Here is a 13634-nt window from a genome sequence, read left to right as displayed (position 1 = left end):
GCCCAAGGTCACACAGCAGACGTGGAGGAGTCAGGATTCAAACCCATGACCTCCGACTCCAAAGCCCATGCCCTTTCCACTGAGCCACGCTGCTTCCCTCCGCCGCCGACCCCAGGACTCACCGTCCCCCTCCCACCCTTTCACAGAGCCTTGATTACACAGCCTCCGTTTAGTAGAATCTGGTTTTATTCATATTCCAATATAAGTTTCCAGGAAAAAAAAAACAAACAAAAAAAAAACCAAAAATGTATTTTTTTCTCTCAAAAAAAAAAAAAAATAATAATCTTCCCAACCACACACGGGGGGTCTGGGGGACAGGGGAGGGGGGGGGCGAGTGGTAGGGCCCGGGTCTCGGCGGCCGGCGAGGGGCGGAATGAGGGGCCAGCCCGGGACTCCCGCGTGGTTTTGGCAGCGATGAGGGGGTCGGGGTGGCGGCGGCGGGGCGGGTGGTGGTGGTGGTGGTCAGGGGGGAGAGGAGGGGAGCCGGGGGGGACAGGAGGAGTGCAGAAGCGGCTGGGGGTGTGGGAGGAACCGGAGGGGGGTTAGGGGCAGGGGTCAGTACTGGGAACGCCTAAGGTGGGACGCCATCTCGTAGCATTTCTTGTTGATCAAGCCGCCGTGGACGCCCTCCTTGCCCATGAGCAGAACTAGCGCTGTGGGGAGAAGAGGGCGAGGCGTTACCATCTCAGCACACCGCCCTGGCACCCTCCCCCCCAGCCCCCCGGCCTCACCATCCTCCCCCCCCATCCTCCCCCTCCAGCAGCTGTCTGCCCTGGGGACTGGAAACTGAGCCTTCCTCACAGGCCCAGCTGTCGCTCAACTGGACACAATAGGGCATTTTTTTAAAAAAAAAGAAGGTCTCTGCCCCCTTCCCCCCCAGTCACGTGGCCGTATGGGAGTTAGAGGGGTCCGGACCACTGCATCCAGAGGTAGGGGGACAAAGGTCGAGGGCGGGGCGGCCGAGTTCCCCCCAACCACAAAGGCAGCTTCGGCCCCTGCAGCCTCTATTCTGGGGTCGGGCAGGTAAACGGGTGACTGATCTTCAAGGGCAGGTTAAAGGTCGCCAAGGGGGAGGGTGCCAGTCGAGTTCTCTGAGCAAAGACGGTCCCGGTTTTTTTTTCCTTTTTCCTAAATCTTAGGTAGCTAAACCCACATCCCGCCTTCCCCTCCCTTCCCCCTCCCTGCCTCTGCACCAATCTGACTGCAGGCTGGCCCAGCTCCACCCCAGAGGCCTCGCTTAAACACGCCGGCATTCCTGAGGGTCCCAGCGAGCGACGAGCACCAGGGGCAAAGTTACCCATCCCTGCTCCGCTCCCTCGAAGTTCCCGAACAGCCTCCTAACCGAGGCCCGAGAGCCTCTTGGGGACGAGATTTCCCAGCACCTCCCCGGGTGGCTCCAGAGCCTTCCGAGAAGGCCTGCGGGACGGGACGGCCCTTACTGACTCCATCCTCTGAGAGGATCTGCGAGAGGGAGGGAGGGCGGGCAGGGAAGACAGAGGCAGGCCAGAAGCCCGCTCCTGTTCCGGAGGGGCTTTCTGGAAGGATCCGGCCAGCCGGTCTCCAGCCCGGGAAAATTGGGGGGGGCGGGGGAGAGATATTATGTTGATGGGACAATGAGCCCCCTCCCCAGCACTCTTGGTGAGAAGCTCCTTTGGGTTCTGGGAGGCTTTCGAAGGGCCACTCCTACTTTCCACCCACCTCGCTCTGTGGGTCCAGGGAATGGGTTAGAGCCTGTGACAGATCTTTCACCTCTTTCCTCGGGACGCCCCAAATGACAGGGGCCTGAACGCAGCTCCCTTCACCCCCCTGCCCCTCTGCTGCCTCAGGTTTCTCCACGGATCCCCTGGGGGTGGAGGGGCATGTGAGTGGCCTCAGGGCCTGCAGGTCTCTGCTTGCAGGCAGATGAACCAATCTGACCCTTGCCCAGAGGAAGATCGCCTCCCCCTTCTAGACCAGAAGCTCACTGTGGGCAAAGGGAGGTGTGCGCTAACTCTTGCACGGCCTCTCCCAAGCGCTCAGTACGGCACTCGGTGCCCAGTAAGCGTTCAATACCACTGCTTGATTGATGGCGGGGAGCACTGGTTTAGCCTCCCCAGGGGCCACGAGAGGATCCCTCGGGTCAAAGCGAACAGCTTCTCTCTGTAGTTCAACACCCCCCACCCATCGCCACCCACAGCAGGCCTCTGTGGCCACAGACCAGCCGCTCGGCTTCCTCTTCCCAAAGCACTGGTGACCCGAGGTGGTGGGTTTGGCGATGGGCCCTCGCGCTGCTTGTGGTCCTGGGGGGCAAGATATTTGGGGGGGGGGGGGGCGGTGTCAGGGACACGACACTCACTCTTGGCGGTCATGGTGACGGTGAGGTTGAAGGTGGGGGCCCCTCCGGTGCTCTTAGTGCGCAGATCCATGGTGAACTCCCCGTCCTGCAGCAGCGAGTCCCGGATCACGGAGCACTTCTGGCCGCCCAGCGTCAGCCCGTTCACGTAGAAACTTGACCGGTCCTTGCCCACCAGCACTCCGACTTCTGCCGGCTACACGGACACACACGCACCCAGACACGGACACGCACACAAACATGAGGGGCCAGGCTCGAACCCAGCCAAGCCCACCCCCCTGAAATGCCTCACTCCCCAGCCCCTCAAAGCCTGCCCATGACCTACACCCACCCACCCTCCGAGCCTCTCCCCCAGACCTGCATTATTCACACACACCCCCCCCAGCCCCACGGCATTTATGTCCATATGCCCAGTGGAAAGGGCACGGGCTTTGGAGTCGGAGGTCGTGGGTTCGAATCCCGGCTCCTCCAATTACCGGCTGTATGACTTTGGGCAAGTCACTTAACTTCTCTGTGCCTCAGTTCCCTCATCTGTAAAATGGGGATTAAGACTGTGAGGCCCCCTGATGACCTTGTAAATTCCCCAGCGCTTACCATGTAGTAGGTGCTTTATGCCATCATTATTATTATATCTTTAACTCATTTCTATTAACGTCCCTCTCCCCCTCTAAACCGTAAGCTCCTTGTGGGCAGGGAATGTCTGCAATACTGTTCTACTGTCCTGTCCCAAGCGATGAGTACAGTACCCTGCCCAGAGTAAGCCATCATTATTATCATATCTTTAACTCATTTCTATTAACGTCCCTCTCCCCCTCTAGACCGTAAAGCTCCATGTGGGCAGGAAATGTGTCTGCAATACTGTTCTATTGTCCTGTCCCAAGCGATGAGTACAGTTCCCTGCCCAGAGTAAGCCATCATTATATCTTTAACTCATTTCTATTACCGTCCCTCTCCCCCCTAGACCGTAAGCTCCTTGTGGGCAGGGAATGTGTCTGCAATACTCCTCTATTGTCCTGTCCCAAGAGATGAGTACAGTTCCCTGCACAGAGTAAGCCATCATTATTATTATATCTTTAACTCATTTCTATTAACGTCCCTCTCCCCCTCTAGACCATAAAGCTCCTTGTGGGCAGGAAATGTGCCTGCAATACTGTTCTATTGTCCTGTCCCAAGCGATGAGTACAGTACCCTGCCCAGAGTAAGCCAGCTTGTACTTCCCAAGCGCTTAGTACAGTGCTCTGCACACAGTAAGCGCTCAATAAATACGATTGATTGATCATTATATCTTTAACTCATTTCTATTAACGTCCCTCTCCCCCCTAGACTGTAAGCTCCTTGTGGGCAGGGAATATGTCTGCAATACTGTTCTATTGTCCTGGCCCAGGCGATGAGTACAGTACCCTGCCCAGAGTAAGCCAGCTTGCACTTCCCAATCGCTTAGTACAGTGCTCTGCACACAGTAAGCGCTCAATAAATACGATTGATTGATTGATCATTATATCTTTTCTATTAACATCCCTCTCCCCCCTAGACCGTAAGCTCCTTGTGGGCAGGGAATATGCCTGCAACACTGTTCTATTGTCCTGTCCCAAGCGACGAGTACAGTTCCCTGCACAGAGTAGGCACTCCATAAACAGGATTGAGGGGACACAGAGGCTCGGCCTGGGTGGCCCCAAACTCCTAGATTGTGAGCCCGCTGTTGGGTAGGGCCCGTCTCTCTATGTTGCCAACTTGGGACTTCCCGAGCGCTTAGTACAGTGCTCTGCGCACGGTAAGCGCTCCATAAATACGATTGAATGGTGTTGGGGGGGCAAGGGGAAGAGGGGACAGGCTGGAGATGGTGGGGGCGAATTGAGGGTGCAAGGGGAAGCCCCCGGGCCTCCACCCCCGTCTCGGGAGGGAAAGCAGAAGCGGTTGTGGCGGCGTTGGGAGAGGGAGCCGTGTGTCCTTATTTGGGCAAACGCGGGTTGCTCGGGCCGGGCCGGGCCGGGCCGGACGCCTGGGTCCCGGGCAGGAAGCCCGGCCGCTGATCGGGGACAGGTTGGCCGGACGGGGACCCCCGGAACCCCCTACTTCTCCCCGACGGGGCGGGGCCCGGGGGGGGGGGAAAAGAGGGGGGAGGGGGACGGGCCTTGGCTTTTGCCAACTTCCGGGAAGTTGGGAAACTTTTGGGGAGCGGAAGGCGGGAAGGGGGGGGGAAGGCCAGGATGGGGCCCTGCAGGCCCTCCCCCCGACGGCGCGGCCCCCTCCTCCCCCGCCCCGCTTCCGGGCAGTCTGGAAACTGGGGGGGGGGGCCCGGCCTTAAGCCCCCCCCCTTCCTGGGCTGGGCCCCCTCCCCCCTTTTACGCCCCGAGGCAAAGCGGGGGGCGGAAGGAAGGGGAAGCCGGGGGTCCGGGGGCGATGGGGGGGGGGGAGGGGAGGGGGCCCGCGCGACCACGCGCCGCTCCCGCGTGGGGGAACAATGGGAGGAGGGGGAGGGGGAGGGTCCGCAACCGGAAGTGGCGGGGGAAAGGGGGGCCCCGGCCGCCCCCGCCATTCCCCTCCCCCCCCCCTTTGCCCCCCAAATTTTCCAGGCCGCCCCGCCCCGCCCCGCCCCGGGGAGGCGGAAGTGACCGAGGCGTCCGGGCCCGGACCAGGCCGCCCCTCCCTCCCTCCCTCCCCTCGCCCCGGATGGACCCCCCCCCGAAGGCCCCCGTTTCTCGGGTGGGGATGGAAGGCCCCCCCCCCTTTTACCCCCGCCACGTCCAGGCCGCCCCTCCGCGTGACCCCCAGCCCCCCACCGCCTCCCAGCCCCCCTTGGCAAGGTGACCGGCCGGCCGGCCTCCCTCCTGGTACCGTGATGTTGGCGAAGGTCTTGCCCGGCACGGCGGCCCAGACGGAGGGCGAGTCCTTGTGGCCCACGATGGCCGCGTCTTGGCACGTGCCGTCGGCCATCAGGTTGTCGACGTAGGCGTTCCAGCCGGCCATGCTCGCTCGCTCGCTCTCTCGTTCACTGTTGAGACACCTGCCTCCTCTGCTCCGCTCCTCTTCCTCCCTCGCTGCTGCTGCTGCTGCTGCTCACTCCTCGCTCGCTGGAAGAAGGCAGCCGCCACCACCGCTTCCTGCTCCTCCTCCTCCTCCCCTTAGCCCTTTCCCCTCCCCCCTCCCTCCCTTTTTTTTTTGGTCCACGGAGGGTGCAGCCCCCCGAGGGGCGGGGCCTCCCCTTCCTCCTCCCCCCCCCCCTTGGTTGCAGGAGAAGTAGGGAAATCCAACTTCCACCCTAATCAATCGTATTTATTGAGCGCTTACTGTGTGCAGAGCACTGGACTAAGCGCTTAATCAATCAATCGATCAATCGCATTTATTGAGACCGCGAGGCCACTGTTGGGTAGGGACTGTCTCTATATGTTGCCAACTTGGACTTCCCAAGCGCTTAATCAATCAATCAATCAATCGTATTTTTTGAGACTGCAAGGCCACTGTTGGGAAGGGACTGTCTCTATATGTTGCCAACTTGGACTTCCCAAGCACTTAATCAATCAATCAATCGTATTTATTGAGACTGCGAGGCCACTGTTGGGTAGGGACTGTCCCTATATGTTGCCAACTTGGACTTCCCAAGCGCTAATCAATCAATCAATCAATCGTATTTATTGAGACTGCGAGCCCACTGTTGGGTAGGGACTGTCTCTATATGTTCCCAACTTGGACTTCCCAAGCACTTAATCAATCAATCAATCGTATTTATTGAGACTGCAAGCCCACTGTTGGGTAGGGACTGTCTCTATATGTTGCCAACTTGGACTTCCCAAGCGCTTAATCAATCAACCGTATTTATTGAGACTGCGAGGCCACTGTTGGATTGGGACTGTCTCTATATGTTGCCAACTTGTGCTTCCCAAGCGCTAAATCAATCAATCAATCAATCGTATTTATTGAGACTGCAAGGCCACTGTTGGGTAGGGACTGTCTCTATATGTTGCCAACTTGGACTTCCCAAGCGCTTAGTACAGTGATCTGCACACAGTAAGCGCTCAATACGATTGATTGATTGAGACGTATATATGTTTGTACAGATTTATTACTCTTTATTTTACTCGTACGTACCTATTCATTTTATTTTGTTCATATGTTTGGTTTTGTTGTCTGTCTCCCCCTTCTAGACTGTGAGCCCACTGTTGGGTAGGGACTGCCTCTCTATGTTGCCAACTTGTACTTCCCAAGGGTTTAGTCCAGTGTTCTGCACACAGTAAGCGCTCAATACGATTGCTAGATTGATTGATTGAGACTGTGAGCCCACTGTTGGGTAGGGACTGCCTCTCTATGTTGCCAACTTGGACTTCCCAAGCGCTTAGTCCAGCGCTCTGCACACAGTAAGTGCTCAATAAATACGATTGATTGATTGAGACTGTGAGCCCAGTTGGGTAGGGACTGTCTCTATATGTTTCCAACTTGTACTTCCCAAGCGCTCAGTCCAGTGCTCTGCACACAGTAAGCGCTCAATAAATACGAATGATTGATTGATGGAGACTGTGAGCCCACTGTTGGGTAGGGACTGTCTCTCTATGTTGCCAACTTGTACTTCCCAAGCGCTCAGTCCAGTGCTCTGCACACAGTAAGCGCCCAATCAACACGTGTGTACATATGTACCTGTGTGCATGCACATGTGTGCACACACGTATTGACTGAGCGCTTACTGTGTGCAGAGCACTGTACTAAGCGCTCGGGAAGTCCAAGTTGGCAACATATAGAGACATTCCCACACACGTATTGATTGAGCACTTACTGTGTGCAGGGCACTGTACTAAGCGCTTGGGAAGTCCAAGTTGGCAACATAGAGAGACATTCCCTACCCAACTGAAAGGGGGATCACAGTGGGAAAGATCCTGGAACCCTAATGCAGAGGGGTGGCCGTGCAATTGTGCAGAAATACGTACAGTTACGGAAAAAGCCGAAACGCTGGCCCTCAGCAGCCGCAAAGGGAGAAAGGGTTTAAAAAGGGTTAAAAGGAAAGGCGTCGCCTGCCTCGGCGGGGCGCTCGAAGGTGGAGGGCGATCTGCGCAGGCGCGCGCCCTACGGCGCAGGCGCAGAACGCCCCCTTCCCCGCGCGGGCCCTACGGCGCAGGCGCAGAACCCCCCCTCCCCGCGCGCGCGCCCGGGTGGCTTGGAAAGCCCGGGAAAAGGAATGAAGAGGGGGGAAGTGGGTCCGGCCCCCCTCCCCCCCCCCGCCCTTTCCCGGAAGGCTTCGTTACGATCCAATGCGCCTGCGTGTGCGGGGTGAGGGGCTGGCGCGCGCTAGTGCGCATGCGCCTGACGTCCTTCTCTTCTCCCCCCCCCCCTCGAGGGCGGGGACGGGGACGTGTCTCGCGCCCAATTCCCCCGCGCGACGGGGCGGGACGGGGCGTCTAAAACTTGTCTGTGGAGTGTGCATGTCGTAGACGTCTCACAGAAGTCAGTGGCGGGCTGGGTGGGAAGGCAAGGGGCGAGCCCTCCCTTCCAGGCCGTGCCCTCCCCTCAGGCGGTGCCACGCTCAGGGCCTCAAGCCCCGTCACCCCGGGGATATCCCTCCGCCTGGCTGGGTGCTGCGGCCCGCCAGGGCCCCACCCAAAGCGGCTGCTGCTCAATCAATCAATCAATCAATCGTATTTATTGAGCGCTTACTGGGTGCAGAGCACTGGACTAAGCGCTTGGGAAGTACAAGTTGGCAACATATAGAGATGGTACCTACCCAACAATCAATTAATCGTATTGAGCACTTACTGCGTGCAGAGCACTGGACTAAAAGCTTGGGAAGTCCAAGTTGACAACATATAGAGACAGTCCCTACCCAACAGTGGGCTCACAGCCTAGAAGGGGGAGACATCAATCAATCAATCAATCAATCGTATTTACTGAGCGCTTACTGTGTGCAGAGCACTGTACTAAGCGCTTGGGAAGTACAAGCTGGCAACGTATAGAGACAGTCCCTACCCAACAGTGGGCTCACAGTCTAGAAGGGGGAGACAGAGAACAAAACCAAACATACTAACAAAAAATAAATAGAATAGATATGTACAAGTAAAATAAGTAAATAAATAGAGTAATAAATATGTACAAACATATATACATACATATATATGTATGTATATATACATATAAGGCCCTACTGAGGCCCTACTGAGAGCTCACCTCCTCCAGGAGGCCTTCCCAGACTGAGCCCCTTCCTCCTCTCCCCCTCGTCCCCCTCTCCATCCCCCCATCTTACCTCCTTCCCTTCCCCACAGCACCTGTATATATGTATATATGTTTGTACATGTTTATTACTCTATTTATTTATTTATCTTACTGGTACCTATCTATTCTATTTATTTTATTTTGTCAGTATGTTTGGTTTTGTTCTCCGTCTCCCCCTTCTAGCCTGTGAGCCCGCTGTTGGGTAGGGACTGTCTCTATGTGTTGCCGACTTGTACTTCCCAAGCGCTTAGTCCAGTGCTCTGCACACAGTAAGCGCTCAATAAACACGATTGATTGATTGATTAATAGAAGGGGGAGGCAGAGAACAAAACCAAACATACTAACAAAATAAATAGAATAGATATGTACAAGTAAAATGAATAGAGTAATAAATATGTACAAACATATCTACATATCTATATATATCTATATATATATATATACTCCTCCTCCTGTTCTTCCTCCTCTCCCTCCCCCCCTCCCGCCGGCTCGGCGCCCAGTACGTGTCCCTGCCCCGCGCAGAGGTCACCGACTGCGGACTGCCCGTGTGTATTCATTCATTCATTCAATCGTATTTATTGAGCGCTTACTTTGTGCAGAGCACTGTACTAAGCGCATGGGAAGTCCAAGTTGGCAACATACCTGTATATATGTATATATGTTTGTACATATTTTTTTACTGTATTTATTTATTTAATTTATCTGTACATATCTATTCTATTTATTTTATTTTGTTAGTATGTTTGGTTTTGTTCTCTGTCTCCCCCTTTTAGACTGTGAGCCCACTGTTGGGTAGGGACTGTCTCTATATGTTGCCAATTTGTACTTCCCAAGCGCTTCGTACGGTGCTCTGCACATAGTAAGCGCTCAATAAATACGATTGATGATGATGATATAGAGACGGTCCCTACCCAACAGTGGGCTCACAGTCTAGACGGGGGAGACGGACAACAAAACAAAACACATTAACAAAATAAAATAAATAGAATAAACATGTACAATTAAAATAAATAGAGTAATAAATACGTACAAACATATATACGGGTGCTGTGGGGAGGGGAAGGAGGTAAGGCAGGGGGGATGGGGAGGGGAAGGAGGGGGAGAGGAAGGAGGGTAGGGACCATCTCTATATGTTGCCAACTTGGACTTCCCAAGTGCCTACTACAGTGCTCTGCACACAGTAAGCGCTCAATAAATACGATTGAATGAATGAATGAAGGAGGGGGCTCATCTAGGCCCGAGGCGGCGGCGGGGACTACATTCTGAGGCGGAAGGATCACGAAATTCCACAGTCGAGAAAGGACGGTGTGTGGAGGGACACTGTGCTTCATTTTTGGGTTCTTTTTTAAAAAAACTTTTTCCCGGACCGAGCACGAGGCCTCCTTCCCTTCCCCACAGCACATGTATATATGTTTGTACGTATTTATTACTCTATTTATTTTACTTGTGCATATCTATTCTATTTTATTTTGTGAATATGTTGTTTTGTTCTCCGTCTCCCCCTTCTAGACTGTGAGCCCGCTGTTGGGTAGGGACTGTCTCTATAGGTTGCCAACTTGGACTTCCCAAGCGCTTAGTACAGTCTGTGCACACAGGAAGCGCCCAATAAATACGATTGATTGATTGATTGTGTATGGACGGAGACTGTGCTTGATTTTTGGGTGCTTTTTTTAAAAAAAAAAACGTTTGCCCGGACCGAGCACGAGGCCTCCTTCCCTTCCCCCCAGCACATGAATATATGTTTGTACGTATTTATTACTCTATTTATTTTACTTGTACATATCTATTCTATTTTATTTTGTTAATATGTTTTGCTCTCTGTTTCCCCCTTCTAAACTGTGAGCCCGCTGTTGGGTAGGGACTGTCTCTATATGTTACCAACTTGTACTTCCCAAGCGCTTAGTACAGTCTGTGCACACAGTAAGCGTTCAATAAATACGATTGATTGATTGACGGTGTATGGAGGGAGACTGTGCTTCATTTTGGGGGGCTTTTTTAAAAAAAACTTTTGCCCGGGCCAAGCACGAGGCCTCCTTCCCTTCCCCACAGCACATGTATATATGTTTGTACGTATTTATTACTCTATTTATTTTACTTGTACATATTTATTATTTTTATTTTGTTAAGATGTTTGGTTTCGTTCTCTGTCTCCCCCTTCTAGACTGTGAGCCCGCCGTTGGGTAGGAACCGTCTCTATATGTTGCCAACTTGGACTTCCCAAGCGCTTAGTACAGTGCCCTGCACACAGTAAGCGCTCAGTAAATACGATTGATTGATTGATTGATTCGTTTTCTGTCTCCCCCTTCTAGACTGTGAGCCCACTGTTGGGTAGGGACTGTCTCTATACGTTGCCAACTTGTACTTCCCAAGCGCTTAGTGCAGTGCTCCGCACACAGTAAGCGCTCAATAAATACGATTGATTGATTGATTCGTTCTCGGTCTCCCCCTTCTAGACTGTGAGCCCGCCGTTGGGTAGGGACCGTCTCTATACGTTGCCAACTTGGACTTCCCAAGCGCTTAGTCCAGTGCTCCGCACATAGTAAGCACTCAATAAATACGATTGATTGATTGAAGCAAGCTCCCTTCCTGGCGGCCTAGAGAGCCAACAGCTGCTCCTGAAAAGCCCATCCGATTCTATTTATTTTATTTTGTTAATATGTTTCGTTTCGTTCTCTGTCTCCCCCTTCTCGACTGTGAGCCTGCTGTTGGGTAGGGACCGTTTCTATATGTTGCCAACTTGGACTTCCCAGGCGCTTAGTACAGTGCTCCGCACACAGTAAGCGCTCAATAAATACGATTGATTGATTGATTGATTGAGGCAAGCTCCCTTCCTGGCAGCCTAGAGAGGCTGCAGCTGGTCCTGAAAAGCCCATCCGTGGGCGACCCGAGTTTGGCCCAATTCCAGCTTCCGAGGATGGGTGGGAAGGTGAATTGCCCCAAGGAGGGTGAGGTTTTGGGTGAGCTGGACTTTCAGGAAACTTCCCAGTCCCGTCCCCTGCCTCCCATTATCTTCTTTTCTCGAGGACCCAGGCGTCCTGACCCGTCCGTCCCTCCCCGCCCCAGCCCGGATTCCTAGACAGTTGCTGAGTCACAGGATCCGGGTGAGGGGCACCTGGTTCCGTCGTCTGCCCTCCTATAATAATAATAATAATGGCATTTTATTAATCGCTTACTATGTGCAAAGCACTCTTCTAAGCGCTGGGGAGGTTACAAGGTGATCAGGTTGTCCCACTTGGGGCTCACAGTCTTAATCCCCATTTTACAGATGAGGCCCAGAGAAGATAAGTGACTTGCCCAAAGTCACACAGCTGACAATTGGCAGAGCGGGGACTTGAACCCACGACCTCTGACTCCAAAGCCCGTGCTCTTTCCACTGAGCCACGCTGCTTCTCTGATCTCCGGTCCCCCCTTCCCCATCAGTCTCCCCAAACCCCAGGGACCCTTCCCGCCCTCGACGTCCCCCGACCCCAACAATCTCCATGCAGGTCGAAGATGCCAGAAATAAAAGCGCAATCGGCTGTGTGAGCTTGGGCAATAATAATTAATAATGGCATTTATTACGCGCTTACTATGTGCAAAGCACTGTTCTAAGCGCTGGGGAGGTTACAAGGTGATCAGGTTGTCCCAAGGGGGGCTCACAGTCTTAATCCCCATTTTACAGATGAGGGAACTGAGGCACGGAGAAGTTAAGTGACTTGCCCAAAGTCACACAGCTGACAAATGGCGGAGCCAGGATTTGAACCCACGACCTCTGACTCCAAAGCCTCCTCTGACTCTTTCCACTGAGCCACACTGCTTCTCTAAGTCACTAGCAGCGCTTAGTAATAATAATAATAATAATAATGTTGGTATTTGTTAAGCGCTATGTGCAAGGCACTGTTCTAAGCACTGGGGTAGATACAAGGTAATCAGGTTGTCCCACATGGGACTCACAGTCTTCATCCCCATTTTACAGATGAGGGAACTGAGGCCCAGAGAAGTTAGGTGACTTGCCCAAAGTCACACAGCTGACAAGTGGCGGAGCCGGGATTTGAACCCACGACCTCTGACTCCAAAGCCCGTGCTCTTTCCACTGAGCCACGGTGCTTCCTTAGTCCACTGCTTAGTACAGTGCCTGGCACACAGTAAGTATTCAACAAATACCATTATTATAACTTCTGTGCTTCAGTTCCCTCATCTGTAAAACGGGGATTAAGACAGTGAGGCTCATGTGGGACAGAGTCTGTGTCTAACCTGATTAGCATGTATTTATCCCAGTGCTTGGCATATAGTAAGTACTCAACAAATACCATTAAAAAAAAAAAAGGCTTTCCTTACTAAATCTTGATTTCTTCTACTCCCTTTGGCCTCCCCTCTACATTTGGACCTTTGAAAACTTGATATTCACCCCACTCAGCATGGGCAGGTAGACTGTGAGCTCCTTTGGGCAGGGAATGTCACTGTTTATTGTTGTATTTTGCCAAGCACGGGTGTGCTCTGCACACAGAAGGCGCTTAGAAATAGATTGAATTAATTAATGAATCCATAATTTAATAGCTGGGGACAGGGATCCTGTCTCTCTGTGTGACTTGGGTCAAACCACCTAACTTCTCTGTACCTCAGCTACCTCATCTGTAAAATGGGGGAAGACTGTGAGCCCCATATGGGACGTGGACTATCTCCAACCTGATTAGCTTGGTTCTACCCCAGCGCTTAATGCCTGCATAGTAATCGCTGAACAAATATCATAAAAAAATTAGGGTGTTTGTCAAGCATTCACTATGTGTCAAGCGCCGGTCCAAGCACTGAGGTCGATACAAGATATCCAGGTTGGGCACAGTGTCCCATTGAGGAGTCACAGTCTAAGCAGAAGGAAGCGTAGGGTTTAATCGCCGTTTTACGGGTGAGGAAACTGAGGCACAGAGAAGTGAAGTGACGTGCCCAAAGTCACATGGCTGACAAGTGACAGACTGGTAAGCTCGTTGCGGGCAGGGAATGTGTCCGCTAATTCTGCTGCACTGTATCAAGACTGTGAGTCCCATGTGGGACAGGGACTGTAGTCTAACCTGATTACCTTGCATCTACCTCAGTGCTTAGAACAGTGTTTGGCACATAGTAAGTGCTTAACAAA

At 53.1% G+C, this 13634-nt stretch overlaps 1 protein-coding gene across 1 annotated transcript; it reads right to left on the bottom strand.

Moving 5' to 3' along the window:
* Positions 1-168: 168 nt before the first annotated feature.
* Positions 169-5378, bottom strand: PFN1 (profilin 1). Its single transcript, XM_038768654.1, has 3 exons — positions 5168-5378; positions 2336-2528; positions 169-653 (listed from the first exon to the last, which is right to left on the bottom strand). The coding sequence occupies exons 1-3, from the start codon at positions 5297-5299 to the stop codon at positions 556-558; spliced, it is 423 nt and encodes a 140-aa protein (XP_038624582.1). The 5' UTR covers positions 5300-5378; the 3' UTR covers positions 169-555.
* Positions 5379-13634: the final 8256 nt, after the last annotated feature.

The sequence above is a fragment of the Tachyglossus aculeatus genome, chromosome Y4 (assembly GCF_015852505.1).
Source record: "Tachyglossus aculeatus isolate mTacAcu1 chromosome Y4, mTacAcu1.pri, whole genome shotgun sequence".
In the NCBI taxonomy this organism is placed as follows: Eukaryota; Metazoa; Chordata; class Mammalia; order Monotremata; family Tachyglossidae; genus Tachyglossus; species Tachyglossus aculeatus.
The sequence above is the reverse complement of the archived record's forward strand: the minus strand, read 5'-3'. Positions and strand labels throughout refer to the sequence as shown.